The sequence below is a fragment of the Sinocyclocheilus grahami genome, unplaced genomic scaffold (genome assembly GCF_001515645.1).
Source record: "Sinocyclocheilus grahami isolate Dianchi unplaced genomic scaffold, SAMN03320097.WGS_v1.1 scaffold113.1, whole genome shotgun sequence".
Lineage (NCBI taxonomy): Eukaryota > Metazoa > Chordata > Actinopteri > Cypriniformes > Cyprinidae > Sinocyclocheilus > Sinocyclocheilus grahami.
Window position 1 is genome coordinate 1,080,829 of NW_015505292.1, and position 17,037 is coordinate 1,097,865.

General features: G+C 37.2%; 1 protein-coding gene across 1 annotated transcript; it reads right to left on the reverse strand.

The window, feature by feature from the left end:
- Nucleotides 1-5,029: 5,029 nt before the first annotated feature.
- On the reverse strand, nucleotides 5,030-15,184 carry LOC107589168 (actin, alpha cardiac muscle 1-like). Its single transcript, XM_016277528.1, has 9 exons — nucleotides 15,110-15,184; nucleotides 13,721-13,863; nucleotides 13,320-13,448; nucleotides 8,779-8,889; nucleotides 8,606-8,690; nucleotides 8,358-8,519; nucleotides 7,862-8,053; nucleotides 6,311-6,492; nucleotides 5,030-5,339 (listed from the first exon to the last, which is right to left on the reverse strand). Exons 2-9 carry the CDS (start codon nucleotides 13,847-13,849, stop codon nucleotides 5,196-5,198), a joined length of 1,134 nt encoding a protein of 377 aa, XP_016133014.1. The 5' UTR covers nucleotides 13,850-13,863; nucleotides 15,110-15,184; the 3' UTR covers nucleotides 5,030-5,195.
- Between the last annotated feature and the right edge of the window lie 1,853 nt (nucleotides 15,185-17,037).

Consider the following 17,037-nt stretch of genomic DNA (forward strand, 5'->3'; position numbering starts at 1 on the left):
TCTCCAACACTGCTGCTGCTATAAACCAGACAGACGGTCACAGATGGAGTCCTGGAATCATCTATTGGGCCTGCTTATGTACATAAATCGCTTAGAAGCCTGAAGTGGACAGTGTGTGGCTGCAAATCCAGTCTGCTAAAATCCTCCTCTCTGCTTCTTATCTCAGTGGGACACAGGATAACAGAGAGCTTCCAACCCCATCCCCGTAATGGATAGATCGCCACAGCCGCACAGCTGCGGCTCCTATCTGCTACAAGCAGAACCCTTGACCCGCATGCTGAAGATGCATTACAATACTGATAATGTTGTTTGTCTTCTAATTACCGTTTTCTGGAGGCAATCTGACTGGGATCTTTTATGCTCAGTCACAACAGCAATCAAACACATTGTGTTATGAATGTCACATGCTGGTCAAAAGCCCCAGTGAATGCCTCAGAAATGAAAAGCGATCAATGATGTATTTATTAGGACTCTTGAGAGGAAAATCACATCTTGACATATTGCTGAAGTACAGTATGCTGAGATGGCAGCAGCAAAGGCAGAATCTGCTGAACGGAGCTGTCAGTGTATGTCAAGTTGAAAGCTGAGGTGGATTTCCTGTCTTCTGACATCTCCTGTAGTCCTAAACTTAGCCTTTGGTATACAGTTTCTGAAGATAACCGAAGAGAAATTTTCATCATGAAATTCAGTTTCATATCAAAACATCAGGACTCAAAGCAGAAAGCACTTTTTGAAACCGGAACAATCACTGAACTTACTGATAAAGCCACTGGATGCTGAGTGGTTGAGTTAGGGCAAGATGTCTTTTAAAGTCTCCTGATACTTATCAAGGAAGATACAATGGATTGTGGCTCCGGAGGCCCTGAGAAGTGTCACTAGTGGAATCTGTCTTTTCCGTTGCTATGGAGTCGCAGGTTGGAAAGCCCATGAGACCAGCAGTACCCAAGCAGTGGATGGGAGAAAACCTGAATCTGCGCATAATGTGGCGTGTCTGAATAATGCTGACCTAAAAACTCTTTTAAGAGGCACATAAATTACTGTCAAAACTCCTAGAGGATTTTAAGTTCCCAAGAGATGCTTGAGACACTTAAGCTTTGAATTTTACAAACATCATTTTTTGGGGGTTTGTTTTCTTTAATAAACAGGGTGTTTCTAGCTTAAAAGTATATGCAGATAAAAAGCATTATAGTCTCCCACTTTCCATACTGCATCATGTCTTCCTGCAAATGTGTTTATCTGCATCAGTTAAAGAACAATACACTGGATATGCCAGTAAAGTGGCAACAATTTGGCCATTTTGATATCAGTAGTGTCACTTTGCATTCCTCAAAATGTGATTATCTGTGTTACTCAAAGACTGATATGTCGGCTAAACTGATAAATCAGCCACTAAATGGCCATTTTGCAAATATCAACATCTACCAACAATTCTGTCAATGGAAAATTGATAATTTCTGCAAATATGTTTTTGTTCAATTTTGAGGAAAATTAATTTCAGGGTACATGTACACCTCAATTGCATAGGTTCTCTGGAAGAATTGATTCTTGGTCGTTCAGTCGTCATATATTTCCTAATAATGACCGTTGCCCATGGCAACACTGTAGCTGTAGCCTACGCCTTTCGTCCTTAAGTATTATAACAAAAAGGAAATGTATATTATATATCAATATCAGTTCAGTGTTTCATATTTATTTAGTAGCCGTCTATTAAGAGATAGTGTACAGTCAAATGATCATTGTTGCAAAATAAACATATTCAAGCTGATAATTATCCTTCCTTACTTACATATATATCGGCCACTCTCTAGTTGGCCAATCCGCGTCTTAGCCTAAGCTTCTTTTTAGCACTAAAAAGTTTCTTACAAAATAATAAGATGGAATCAAAATAATGTTTCTCAACACATCTGACTGATTAGGTAAGGTTCGCATCACACATTGTCAAAAGGCTTTTTCTTCTCTCCTTCTTATATATAAGGTCTCTAAACTTTGGGGATCGTTTGTGCTTCCCAGTAATACAGAGATCATTAAACCAAACTTTAAATGATCGATCTCACAGAAGAAAATGTATTTTTCTAGTTATGTCTAAACATCTTTGTCAGATTCTATACATCTCATGCGTTGACTATAGAAGCAGCACAGCATGACAAAACGCATTTGATATGTATTCTGCCTGTGATACAGAAGAAGTTGCCAAGAGCTTGTCCGTCACCAGCCTCACATCTCCAGCATCACCAGCTCGTCAAGTGTGGGCTCTGTCCGACAATACAAAAGTTCCTTATCTTTGCCTTTAAAGTAAAAAACCTATAGTGAAAACTGCATTCGGTAATGAAGAAACTGCAGGGACAAAACGGACGCGTAGTGGAGAGAAAACAAAGGTGCGTACTTACAGCATCCAGCGCACTTTTTCCCTTCTTTGGCTTTTTATCCTTTGTCCAAAGGAATAAAAATCTCCGTAGAATCGCTCGCGTTTGTCGAGTAGTCCGAGCAGAGATGGGAGTGACCCCTTTAGCACTTCTTCGGGGGAAGAGGACTGTGTATTCCGCATGTGTGGACAGTGTTAAATGCGCAACATCGTCCCGAGCGCGCAGCACATGCAAGGGGAGGCAGGGAATATTTGCGCTGGATTCAGGGGCTCTTCTGACCAGCGTATACAGCACTAGAGGGGTTTACTAATGCAGGCGGGGCCACAGTCCCCGAGCGCACCTGCATCTGGGACAACAACGTTTGATTGGAGCTTTGTAGCATTTACAATAATTAAAAAAATTTTTTTTTAATAAATTATACGTTTGTTTAAAAAATATTATTTCATGATCGTTTATGTAAATTTTTTAGTATTGTATCTAAAATAGACTACAGATGATAAATTTGATACCATAACAGTCCCCAAGTATGTTAAAGTCATTTTTGCACATGCCCTCTCCTGAAAGCTGACCCTGATAAACTTAAAAAATAGATAGATAGATAGATAGATAGATAGATAGATAGATAGATAGATAGATAGATAGATAGATAGGCATGTATAGATAGATAGATAGATAGATAGATAGATAGATAGATTGATTGATTGATTGATAGATAGATAGATAGATAGATAGATAGATAGATAGATAGATAGATAGATAGATAGATAGATAGAATGTACAATGTATAATAGATATAATGTATACTGAAAGTGTATCAAATGTACGAGCTGAAAATCCAGAGTGGCAGGACTGATATCTGCCTCCTCTCAGCATGACAGATCCACTGCTGTGTAGGAAGGGATTAATTAGTAAACACTCTTGCATTTAATCAATACGTACAATCAGAAAGTTTGGTCTGTATCAGTACTCATGCATACGGTGGGCTGTTGAGCAACACTTCCGAACCTGAGCCAAACACTAGAAGATTACAATGTTCTTCACTAGTAATGAATGTGCTGCATTCTGTGCGAAATAAAGGAGCAGCGAAATAAGATTTTAATAAGCATGAATAGATTTCATAATGGATCTGAGCCTACTCTCTTTTTCGCTTTCTTCCCCTCCCTCTCTCCCCATCTCTCTATTTCTCTCTCTTTCTCTTGTTGTCTTGATGCATTAATCACTGTAACCTCCTAGATGTCTCCACCTTCATTTGTCTTTGATTTCTCCGTCAGTCAGAAGTGGGGCAGCGTCTGCAGTAATAAGTCTGGCTTCTTAAACCTCTCCTACTGTACACCCTTTACAACCCACATCATCCAGAACCCACAAAACTGGGTCTCTGTGTTATAATTAGAAACTCGAGGTGATACGATACATAGACGGGAGCCATTCACTCACCCTCATGTCGTTCCAAAGCTGTATTGAATTTCTTTCTTCTGCTGAATACAAAAGAAGATATTTTGAAGAATGTTGGGGTTCAGTGTTATTTTGGACAGTCCAGACTTTTTTGGATGAACTATCCCTTTAAAGGAATAGTTCACCCAAAAATGAAAATTTGCTGAAAAGTAATTAATTTTACCCGTCCAAGTTGTAGATGAGTTTGTTTCTTCATCAGAACAGATTTGGACAAATTTAGCATTACATCACTTGCTCACCAATGGATCCTCAGTGCCATCAGAATGAGAGACCAAATGAAGAAACTGGAGAAAGCTATATTATGCATAGAGGATTTGTTTAGCCGGAAGCAACATGCAGCTTTTCACTCACAAGATGTTAATGGATGGATTGGAGTCATGTGGATTATTGTGATGTTTTTATCAGCTGTTTGATTCCTCATTCTGATGGCACCCATTCACTGCAGAGGATCCATTGCTGAACAAGTGATGTAATGCTAAATTTCTCCAAATCTGTTCCGATGAAGACAACATCTACATCTTGGAAGGCCTGAGCATGGTACATTTTCAGCAGATTTTCATTTTTGAGTGAACTATTCCTTTAAGGATGCAACGTTTGAAACATTTTCGGTTCATTTCTGGAACTTTTCTCTCAAAAGCAGATTACAGATGTTTGAATAATATGTAACAGGATGCTTAGAGGGATTTGAAAAGAATTTATACAAAGTTCTAAAACAAACTGTTTTCACTCTATTCAATATAGATGCTACTGCAATAGTATTCTTTACCTCTAATATTTTTGCCCTAGATTGGTGGATTTCAGCTGTGAAACACAGTGTACTCTTCTGTTGCTCAGCCACAGAGTATCAGCTGTGCCTCTGGCCTACATTAAACTGACCTGTTTTCTTATCGTCATCATATATTTAGGGCTATTGATGATCATAGTAAAACCTGAGAGGGCAGGATCAAATCTGCGTTATTTTTAGAGTAAACAGGTGTTTTGGTTCAGACGATCAAAAGACATTATAATGTGGATATAAGCAGGTTTGATGCAATTTATTTTACACAAATTTTTTAGCAACTTAGGACACTGATCTCAAGGGTGTTTTGTGGTAATATCACAGCAGCAGTCTGCCATCCGGTGGCCTTGCTGAAGCATGATCTCAAACCTAAAAGCTGGAGAACATACTGTCAATTCATGTCTAACAAAGTGCTTATATATACAAAATAAATTTATTGAAAATATGGACATTTATTTATTGAACAGTTTATTGTGGCTGTAGATGTGAATCCTTGTACAGGCGAACTTGAAACAAACGTCCGCAGTACAAACACAAGACACGAAATGGTGCAAAGACTAGAAGGAGAGTCCAGGACAGAGGAGAATGAGAAGAGGAGGGATTTAGAAGCACTTCCTGTGGACAATGGAGGGTCCGGCCTCCTCGTACTCATCTTTGCTGATCCACATCTGCTGGAAAGTGGACAGGGAAGCCAAGATGGAGCCACCGATCCAGACAGAGTATTTACGCTCAGGAGGGGCAATCATCTGTAGTTGACAAGCGAAAAATGAATTATTATTGGCATTACCATTATCAATAATAATATAACAACAAACTAATTATTGTTAGGAATTACAAAACAATAATACAATGTACATTATGATGATGATGATGATGATTATTATTATTATTATTATTAAAATAATATAATGCAGACTGTATCATTATTTTGTGATTTGTAATAATAATAATAATAATAATAATCAGTAATAAGTAATATAATAATATAAAGTAATGTAATAATCCATCATTTCAATAATACAATGTACATTATGGACATATTATTACTACTACCGCTACTAATTATTATTATTATTATATTTTGTATTAAAATATCAATAATACATAATTACTATAATACAAAGTACATTATAAATATTTCATTATTATTACTTATACTGCTACTTCTAATATAATAACTACTACTACTACTAAGAAAAATAACAATAATTTGTTATTAGAATATCCATAACGTACATTGTGTTATTACATTGTGATTTAATATAATAATAGAGATTTATGATATATGATTAACTATAATATTTTTGTTGTTGTTGTTATTGTTATTATTATTTTATATCCATAATGCATTTAGTATTATTGTTTTGTTTAATTGTTGTAGTCTGATTATTTTTAATTTACTATTGTATTTATAAATACATTATAACAATAATTAAAGATCGGTTATACATATTGGTCTGCATATCAGACACTTAAAAATAAAAATAATCTCTACCCGTTATAAAAAATCATTTAGATTGCAAAACAACTTTGCATAAATAATAATAAAAATAAATTATAATACTTATTAAAACATTCGGTTTATCAATATTCATTAGTTTTGTAGTCTAATGATTACTTATTTATTGTCAAAAAAAAACAGAAATAGATTTCTAATTAGACATTGGTTCTGCATAGCATATTCATATTGTACATTTAAACATAAAAAAAACTATACCTTGATCTTCATGGTGCTGGGAGCCAAAGCTGTGATCTCTTTCTGCATCCTGTCACCGATACCAGGGTACATGGTGGTACCGCCAGACAGTACATTGTTGGCGTACAGATCCTTACGAATGTCAATGTCGCACTTCATAATGCCGTTGTAAGTGGTCTCATGAATACCAGCAGACTCCATACCTACCGACAATGTCATATAGATGATGAATGGGATTATACATGAAACATACTTCCATTTAAATACATTACATGCAGTACCATGCTAATTCATGATTACATAATAGCGCTGATTTCATTATGGGAAGAACTTCTGGTTAGCCATTGTCCTATCAGCTCTACTGGATAAGGAAACAGTGATTGATGTACAATGTCAAGGCTAACAATCCTGTACACCATAAATAGCCCCTCAGCCTTTGGCCATATACTGAAACACTCCTAATTAGTTCCTGACAAAAGGTGATCTGTCACCATGTCACCTCTCCTAAAAGTGCACTGTAATGTAAGAAAAAGCTCTAAAAATGCAGTTGGTTGAATTTTTCTCAGTGGAAAACTTGACTGCTTCGCTGTGCCCATGAAAGGTTGTGTTACTACACATATAGACTGATGGGCAAATGATTGAGAATTATTAATAACATTAATTTTTCATCAGTGGGAATCTAGGCTTGGCAATGGCTCAAAAGGGAGAATATATTTTGAGTGTGGGCTTAGTGCTTCAGTGTAGGCCCTGTTTCAGAACTGCTAGAAACTTACATTAATAATTGATGAAAAAAAAAGAAGGCATAATGTATGGATATTCAAAGCATGTCTATCATTAAGAAGAAACCTAGTCAAAAATCCTAAAAGAATGTGAACATGATTCTATGGAAGCCCTAAGAGGCCATTTATTATTATTTTGTCTTGTCTTGCCTTCTTGTTAACTCGACATAACAAATGTTGTTTTCTCAAGAGCTACATGATTATGCCAATTAAAGAATTTGTGACTGACCAGCAAAATAATGAGCGACTATTTTTTTTCTTGTGAGAAAATTAAATTGTGATCATGAGAAAACAAATAAATAAATAATTATTGGATTCATTTAGAAACATGTACTTTACTTTAGATCCAATTCTACTCTAATTAAATAATAATCTAAAATATATATATAAATGAAAATAATATAAAATTTAAAAATATATTTTATATATATTTTAAATTACTTTTACTCTTGTTTGATTCTTATAGTTGGATATTATCTTTATCAGACGCCTCATAGGCAGCTGAAATTCACAGGGAGCTATAGGAGTTTTACAATCCTGCTAACTTTCTGTACATTCCGATTGATGTTCTAAAGGGACATTTGATCCTTTAGGAAACATACTGGGAACTGTATGTTCTAAAATATTATTGTCTAAGTTATGCTATATATTTGAATCCTATACAGAAGTCATTCTAATTGTGATATAAATTCCAATAATATTTTTGACTAGGGAAATAAAACAGAACCAAGAAGTATAAGGCGGTGGCGATGAATAATGTACGCATATTCATATGAACAAATGAGAAACTGACCAATGAAAGAGGGCTGGAAGAGGGTCTCAGGGCAGCGGAACCTCTCGTTACCAATGGTGATGACCTGACCGTCGGGCAACTCGTAGGACTTTTCCAGGGATGAGGAGGAGGCGGCGGTGGCCATTTCATTCTCGAAATCAAGAGCCACGTAGCACAACTTCTCCTTAATGTCACGAACAATCTCCCTCTCGGCTGTAGTAGCGAGTTAGAAAGGTATTAAACGCAATTAAATTATTTTTTAAAAGCAACTGGTTCAATTCACTTTTAACTGCAGTTACTAGCGTTGACCAAAAGGTGGTGCTGTTTAGCTAATGAAGATTTCATTACAGCGTAAACGGTAAAACTAGAACGTTTACGCGACGTATAAAATAAAAAAAAATTATCAATATTTTGCATTTAAACACACAGTTTATTATCTATTAAGTGAGTGCATTAGAATATAACCTTCACATCAAGTATAATTTATGTGAAAACTGCAAAGAGTGAGGTATATTACCAGTGGTGACAAACGAGTAGCCTCTCTCAGTCAGGATTTTCATCAGGTAGTCAGTCAGGTCTCTGCCGGCCAAATCCAGTCTCATGATGGCATGTGGAAGGGCGTAACCCTCATATACGGGCACATTGTGGGTCACACCATCACCGGCGTCCAGCACAATACCTGGAGCATATCATAAGAGCATGAAAAACCAAACAGATGCAGTTTAGAGCACCTACTGTATGATGGGCAATGTAGGCAATGCTAACCTGTGGTACGGCCAGAGGCGTACAGTGAGAGGACAGCCTGGATGGCCACGTACATAGCTGGAACGTTGAAGGTCTCAAACATGATCTGAAATACAGACAGAAACCAATATATTTTAATATTATGGAAATAATACCATTAATGCCATGATTTTAGAGTCTTCAAAAGGACTTGCCTGGGTCATCTTCTCTCTGTTGGCCTTGGGATTCAGTGGAGCCTCAGTGAGGAGGACAGGATGTTCCTCAGGAGCCACACGGAGCTCATTGTAGAAGGTGTGGTGCCAGATCTGAGAAGATAGTATTGCATTTTTAGTATTTTAGTATTGCATATGTGGAGAAACACTGGTCACATTTACCCCAGTTTGGTGATTTTTCGCGAGCAAAATGTATGGGATTCCATTTGTGCCAAAAAGGAGTAATCTGTTTTGTACTATACATTTGCCCATGTCTACAATTATTTGTTTGCCTGGATATCAGTTTTTTTTTCAACAATGAGTTCCCCTTCTAGAGAACTTGCGCTGCGTCCTCTAGCGGACACTATGGGGGACTGCCGACAACAGGACTGGTGTCTGAAGCATGTGTGAAAGAACTCCAATCCCATTGGCCCACGTAGCCTGTGATGTCACAGGTAGGCGCCCGAAAGTATAAGGGTGCCTGCCAGATATGTCACCAACTTTTGTTGTCTTCAGGAGCCGTTTGTTTGTCAGTGCATGTGAAGACAATATGGCAGTCCACCGTGTGTCTGAATGGCAGGGTGTATGTGGCGGCAGGTCAAGCTGGCGAAGCCTTGCACACAATGGCTGTGTTACAAGCTTACCAAGCTGACTTGCTTAGAGATGTAGATGAGGGCAAGGGTTTGTCCCCTGAGGCAGTTGTGCCGCACCACAGCCTTAGCTCTCCACGCCAGTAAACAGACTGCTGCTGCCAGTGGGTGTGTGATGGCAGCAATGGTGATTATTGAGAGGCATTTGTAGTTAAGGCCCAATCCCAATTCTATTTTATACCCCTTCCCCTTCCCCTGAAAATATTCCCCTAAGAATTGGGACACCACTACTATACGTATATGTGCTGGTGTGCATTAGAGCCTTTAATTAACGTTCTATATTAATGCGCTGCTTACTGACACACACACACACACACACACACACACACATCAGATATCGCGCAGCTTACATATCCAGGAGCAAAGAAACTTGTCAACACTGCCCCACAACTTTTATTAATAACAGTTTAAATACTGAATACTGAACTTGCGAGCCGTAAATATGAACTCACGATTGAATGATTGAATTTATTGAATGCCAAAAATGCTTACATTTATGTGTCTTTTTGTTCGCTCGGACAACCATGTTGCTGCTGAAGCCGGTTTACGCTGAGATAATGCATACCCCTTCGTTTGAAGTGTGGTCCCGAAAAATCTTCATTTGACTGAATACTGAACTTGCGAGCCGTAAATATGAACTCACGATTGAATGATTGAATTTATTGAATGCCAAAAATGCTTACATTTATGTGTCTTTTTGTTCGCTCGGACAACCATGTTGCTGCTGAAGCCGGTTTACGCTGAGATAATGCATACCCCTTCGTTTGCAGTGTGGTCCCGAAAAATCTTCATTTGAAGGGCTATCTGGCCCTTCCCCTTACCCCTACCCCTCCAACCAAAAGAGAATCAAGACACCCCTACCCCTTCACGTGAACGCGTGAAACAGAGGGGTAGGGGAAAAGGGAAGGGCTAAGGAGTAGAATTGGGATTGGGCCTAAATCTTGCAGACATCGGGAGGAAGGAGAAAGCCTTTCTTCTTGATGCTCCGCTTTCACCTTCTGGGCTTTTTGGCACTTCCGTTGAGGTGGTGGTCGAGAAGTTTAGGGAGGCAAAGGTGAGGTCCACTGCATTCAGGAAGTTAATTCCCCACTGTCCCAAGTCTTCCTCTAAAACCTCCATCTACATCTGAAAATCATAGGCAGGATCAGAAGAGTAGCATGGACACTCGCACCCCTCTTCCCTCTAGAAGTCGGGCACAGAGGCGGGCAAGCGCTAAGAGGAAGAGAGCGTATCTCAGGAAGGTATTGGATGAAAAGCGTTCCTATTGTAAACTGCGCTCTGATTCTAACACTTATCTTCTCAACAGGGTTTGTCCATCCCTACTCCCTGACACTGCGTCCCCTTGCCATGCCTAGGGCTTTTGTGTTTTCTCGCCTCCTTTAGACAACTAAGCTGGTGACATATACGGCCAGCACCCTTAGGGCTGGGCGATATGGGCAAAAAATTATCACGATAATTTTTTTTTATATATCAGTCGATATTGATAATTATCACGATAAATGTCACATTTTATTTCTTTCAAATTTAAAGGTAGATTTTTACTCCAATGTGAAAGTTGCAAAAAACAGACGGTTATTTGTGGTTTTAAACTATTCTTTATGGTCAGAACACGACAAACACTTCACGTTTTTGAATTCTCTACACTTTTTTGAATTGTTTACACATTTTTCCTTAACAACATATATATCTTTATAGAAAAAAATAAATTCTTAGTTCTGCATGTTCTAATAAGTAATATTGTTTCAAATCAAGAAACAGTCTTGTGTTGCCTGATAATATTAATAATCTAACATTTTTTTGTCTCTTAGAAATACACATTTGATAGTAGCTTGAGTTAGGATGCAGATGTAGATTTATGTTCATTATCAAAGTCAGTAATATCTATAAAAATGGTAACAATCTCATTTATATATGGTGAAATTTAATTATTCTGACTGTTTGAGCTGTTTTTTTAACCATTGGTCTTCCATAGTAGCATACATTTAGATCATGATAATCACAGCTAAACCCACGAATATAGCACCTCAATACCATGGTAAAAATGTAATATGGCTTCTGGGTATTTGTATGAAAAACAGTAGTCTAAATACATTTAGTATAAATGCATAAACGCTATAGCTTAATCACAAAAAGTACTCTAATTATATTCCATTACTCCTCCTTCAATACATTTAATACATGACTACATTAATAATATAATAAAATTAGACACGAACACCCACATTTCTGAAACAATACTATGGTGCAGTTAGTGCTACAGTAAATCCATGGTTAATGATGGCGATTTGTAGATTAAAAAGCCTTCTGACTGTATTGTTGCGCACAGTGTTTCTCCTGTTTGTCAGCACTGTATCATCTGGCTGTAAACAGAGTTATTTATGTTCTTTGCTGAATTCAAGCGCTTCACACTGGATCTCACAGCGCTGTTTAGTGTTCGCATGAGCAAGACTCATCAGCGAGTAATGCATCTGCTCTAGTGAAGCTCGCACCATGCCGCCATTTGAACTTTGAGCCGAGCAGATAAACGCCCCGATTGGCGCGCTTCAAATGACTAGCGCTGTTTCGTTCCGCCTTTGCCACATAAACATTATATCGAACATTTATCGAACTCTTGTAATCGTTTATCGAGGAAATTTATATTGCGCGATAATTATCGTTAGCGATTTATCGCCCAGCCCTACCTCTTATGCTTCCGGGTGCCCGCCTGTGATGTCACGGGCTATGTGGGCCAATGGGACTGGAGTTGATTCACACGTGCTTCAGACACTGGTCCTGCTAGCAGCGTCTCGTTCCCTCTCGGGGAACCATCGTTACATGCGTAACCTGAGACGTTTCTCACCATCTTTTTAAAACACTGAATATTATGACAAAGCATGAAGATGAACTCTAAGGACTACAGATTTATTCATGTTTATTTATTTTTTTGGCACCAATAGAACGCCATAGAAATCCATTCATTTAAACTGAAATCAACTGGAATTTCGCAACAGGCGATTTGTAGATTAAAAAGCCTTCTGACTGTATTGTTGCGCACAGTGTTTCTCCTGTTTGTCAGCACTGTATCATCTGGCTGTAAACAGAGTTATTTATGTTCTTTGCTGAATTCAAGCGCTTCACACTGGATCTCACAGCGCTGTTTAGTGTTCGCATGAGCGAGACTCATCAGCGAGTAATGCATCTGCTCTAGTGAAGCTCGCACCATGCCGCCATTTGAACTTTGAGCCGAGCAGATAAACGCCCCGATTGGCGCGCTTCAAATGACTAGCGCTGTTTCGTTCCGCCTTTGCCGCATAAACATTATATCGAACATTTATCGAACTCTTGTAATCGTTTATCGAGGAAATTTATATTGCGCGATAATTATCGTTAGCGATTTATCGCCCAGCCCTACCTCTTATGCTTCCGGGTGCCCGCCTGTGATGTCACGGGCTATGTGGGCCAATGGGACTGGAGTTGATTCACACGTGCTTCAGACACTGGTCCTGCTAGCAGCGTCTCGTTCCCTCTCGGGGAACCATCGTTACATGCGTAACCTGAGACGTTTCTCACCATCTTTTTAAAACACTGAATATTATGACAAAGCATGAAGATGAACTCTAAGGACTACAGATTTATTCATGTTTATTTATTTTTTTGGCACCAATAGAACGCCATAGAAATCCATTCATTTAAACTGAAATCAACTGGAATTTCGCAACAGATTTTGCAATGGGTTGAAGTTGTTTATGTGAATTTGCCTCACTGACCAACAGAAAGTTGCTTTGTTTTGCTAAGTGACCTCTTATGTGAGTTGTGCTTCATAGGTCGCTACACTACTAACAATAGACATTGGACCTTTTTTCCTAATGTGACTGCACTTTTGCTAATTAAACCATAAATAATTTTATGGTCTACCTTCTCCATATCATCCCAGTTGGTGATGATGCCATGCTCAATGGGGTATTTGAGGGTGAGGATGCCTCTCTTGCTCTGGGCCTCGTCTCCTACATAGCTGTCTTTCTGACCCATACCGACCATGACACCCTAAAGAAAGAAACAATAATGCAAGCTTTCAGTCACAATCACACACATTCAGGGTAACTTTTGATTCTACATTTGATTCAAATACTGCAGCAATCACACTCCTTTTCTAGAATTAATGTTTGCTTATTAACATTTGAAGCAAGGATCGATGCTAGCAGAGTATCGTTTTACGGGTCAAAGGTCAAAGCTTACTGTGACTTAAGAGCCACTTTACTGATTGGATCAAAATAACACTAAATCCCAGATGAGGTGAATGAGCATTGTCGTCTCACCTGATGGCGGGGTCGGCCCACAATAGAGGGAAACACGGCCCTGGGTGCGTCATCACCGGCAAAACCAGCCTTCACCAGACCTGAGCCATTGTCGCACACCAGAGCGGTGGTTTCTTCCTCGTCGCACATGTTTGCTTAGACAACTGGTGTTTGAACACAAATGGCACGGGGAGCAAACACATGACATGTCCATTAAAAAGCAGAAGGATTTATTAATGCCTATTAAATACTTGTCTTTGCTTGTTGAATTCATGTAGCACTTGAAGCTAAATGTAAATGATTCATCTTCTCTGCTTAAAAAGAGCTTTCTGACATCTTCAGTTATGCAGACCTACCCTCCCTATGGCAGACTCGCAATGTGCTATAAATAATACATATTTTATTATTATTTGATATCTTGAGTTGAGCATAAAAAGCTTTAGTTTGTAATATTTTTATAGCGGTGCTTCTGAATTTGAAATGTTGTTTTAAAATGCAAAATACCAGCATTTCATTGGTCCACTGTGTACTGTATGTAACAAATAATTCATGAAATAATTCATTATTAAAAAGGTAGTTCACTCAAAAATGGAAATTCTGTCAACACCCTCATGTTGTTCCGAACCTGTATCACTTTGTTTCTTCTGCGGAAGATGTTTTGAAGTTATTTTTACAGTAAAAGTCACTGACTTTCAATATACATTACCGTTCAAAAGTTTGGGGTTACTAAAATTTTTGAAAGAAGTCTCTTATACTCAACAAAACTGCATTTATTTGATCAAAAATAAAGTAAAAAATAATACATTTTGTGAAACATTATTACAATTAAAAATAACTTTTTTCTATTGTAATATATTCTAAAATGTAATTTATTCCTGTGATGGCAAAGCTGAATTTTCAGCAGTCATTACTCCAGTCTTCAGTGTCATATGATCTTTCAGAAATATATATATATATATATCTAATATGCTGATTTGATGATCAAGAAAAAAATCTTATTATTATCAATGTCAAGAACAGTTGTGCTGCTTAATATTTGTGTGGAAACCATGATAAAAAATAGTTTTTTTGGAGGGGGGGGTGATTTATTTTTATTCATAGGAAGTTCAAATAACAGCATTTAAGATTGACTATTTGAAATAGAAATCTTTTGTAGTATTATAATTGTCTTTGCTGTCACTTTTGATCAATTTAATGCGCCATTGCTGAATAAAAGTTTAAAAATGTAAAAGTACAATTTCTTACAAAAATAAAATGTACTGACCACAAAGTTTGAATAAAAAGTTGGACAAAAAGTATGGATTAAAAGGGGTTTTTTTCCCCCACAAAGAGTTTTCAAATTTGAATGCGCTAACATTCCCAGTATATCCAAAAACCATTTAACATAAAAATCCATTGAAGTAGACTCACCCAGGAGAGCTTGCACAAGAGGCCTGGAAGACTTGCTCCCTCAAGAGCGGTAGAAAATAAGAGAGTAAGCAGCCAGTTCACCTGTCCTCTATTTATATAGAAACTTGTCACCAGGGCCTCAGAACCTCAAGCCTTTTTAGGACACATCACAACCCTGCATCACTCAAAGGTGGGCCGTCCCATGTGAAGATGGAGTATTGGAACGGATCTCATAATGGAGACTGTCGACTAACAGTTGCATTTAATATTAGAAGATAATTTATGGCTCTCGAGGACAGTGTGGACTATTGTTGGAAAGAGAGGTGGCCAGTTCACTTGGAGAGAATGGCATCCCAGTGGCCGTTATAAATAAGATGCCGAGCATTGGTTATAATGGATGAATGACCAATTGGCTGTTGTCTGTTATCTGTCAGTTGTGAGGAACTTCTAGCTGGCCTTCAAAGGAAATGCACATTGCCGCCCCATATGGGTGTGGACGTTACACCGGGAACCAAAGCCTACCAAATGAGGAATGATTTTCAGTGCCTCTTCCTAAAAGAAAATCATGGCCTCTAGGAAACTGACAATGTGCCACACTTTGTGATGTTTGTAGGGTTGTTGTACGTGTGGGTGGGGTAATAATTACATGGACACAAAAGCAACTTGATTGCATAGTGTCAAGAGAACGGCATTGTGCTGCTAACAATGACACGTGGCATGCTCTACAAGTACTTTCAATTACTTTTTTAACTCCACAAATCCCATCTTTTACATTGTGAGGACTCTTAGACATGTTTGATAAACTATTATCTAACATACAATTAACCTAGCATAAAAAATGACTAGTTTTAAAAACATCAAATAGTGATGTCGTGACCTTGTCAACTGTTTCTAACAATTCATATTTTGCAACAACATAATTCGAGTTTTACTTTATTGGTGTAAAAAACTTCTTTCAGTTATGAACTTATTTTAGTGACCAATAATATATTACATAAAATAAGCTAAATACTGTATATTATATTTAGCTGATTAGTGCAACACTGTCACCCAGAGTTGTTATTGTCAATAGAACTAGAACTATTAAAATGTTTTTAACTATTGAAATACAGCCAAAATAAAATAAAAAATATCAATATTAGACAAAAAACTTGAACTTGAATTATAAATGAGAAATGAAACAAGTAATTGAAATAACTTCAAGTAATAAAATTACTAAACAATTGATTAATTTAAAATGTAATAAGAAACAAATTAAAGAAAATGATAAAAGCACATAACATAATTACTAATACTTAAAACTGAAAAAAGCTTATTCAAAATATGAACAAATACTTAAATAGTACAGAAATAATACTAAAATAACTGTGACACCCAACAACTAACATTGATTGGTAGGAAGACAAATAAATACTGTTATTTCATTCCATTTTCTCAATATTTCTGTTGACTAGATAGATAGACAGACAGACAGACAGACAGATAGACAGACAGACAGATAGATAGATAGATAGATAGATAGATAGATAGATAGATAGATAGATAGATAGATAGATAGATAGATAGATAGATAGATAGATAGATAGATAGATAGATAGATCATTAATTATAAAATAAATTAATAAATTGTCAGTCAAGACAAATTATGAGTGAAAATTTTGATAGACAGACAAATACTAAAATAGTACACAAATAATACTAAAATAACACTGCTGTAAAATTTTGACACCCAACAACTGACATTAATTGGTGGGAACACAAATAAATACTGTTATTTCATTCCATTTTCTCAATATTTCTGTTGACTAGCCTTCAACACTGTTACCGAAGATACTGTAAGAAAAAAAAGCTTTTATATTCAATATATTTCTATTGTTATCTACAAACCAACATTTTGTCCCAATTTTTTATTTATTTATTTTTATTTTTAATAACTCTACTTAACTCTA

Coding starts and splice junctions, on each gene's coding strand:
- LOC107589168 (XM_016277528.1), bottom strand. CDS start 13,849: ATGTGCGACGAGGAAGAAACCACCGCTCTGGTGTGCGACAATGGCTCA. Junction 13,449..13,720: donor TGGGCCGACCCCGCCATCAG/GTGAGACGACAA, acceptor TTCTTTCTTTAG/GGTGTCATGGTCGGTATGGG. Junction 8,691..8,778: donor ACAGAGAGAAGATGACCCAG/GCAAGTCCTTTT, acceptor TCTGTATTTCAG/ATCATGTTTGAGACCTTCAA.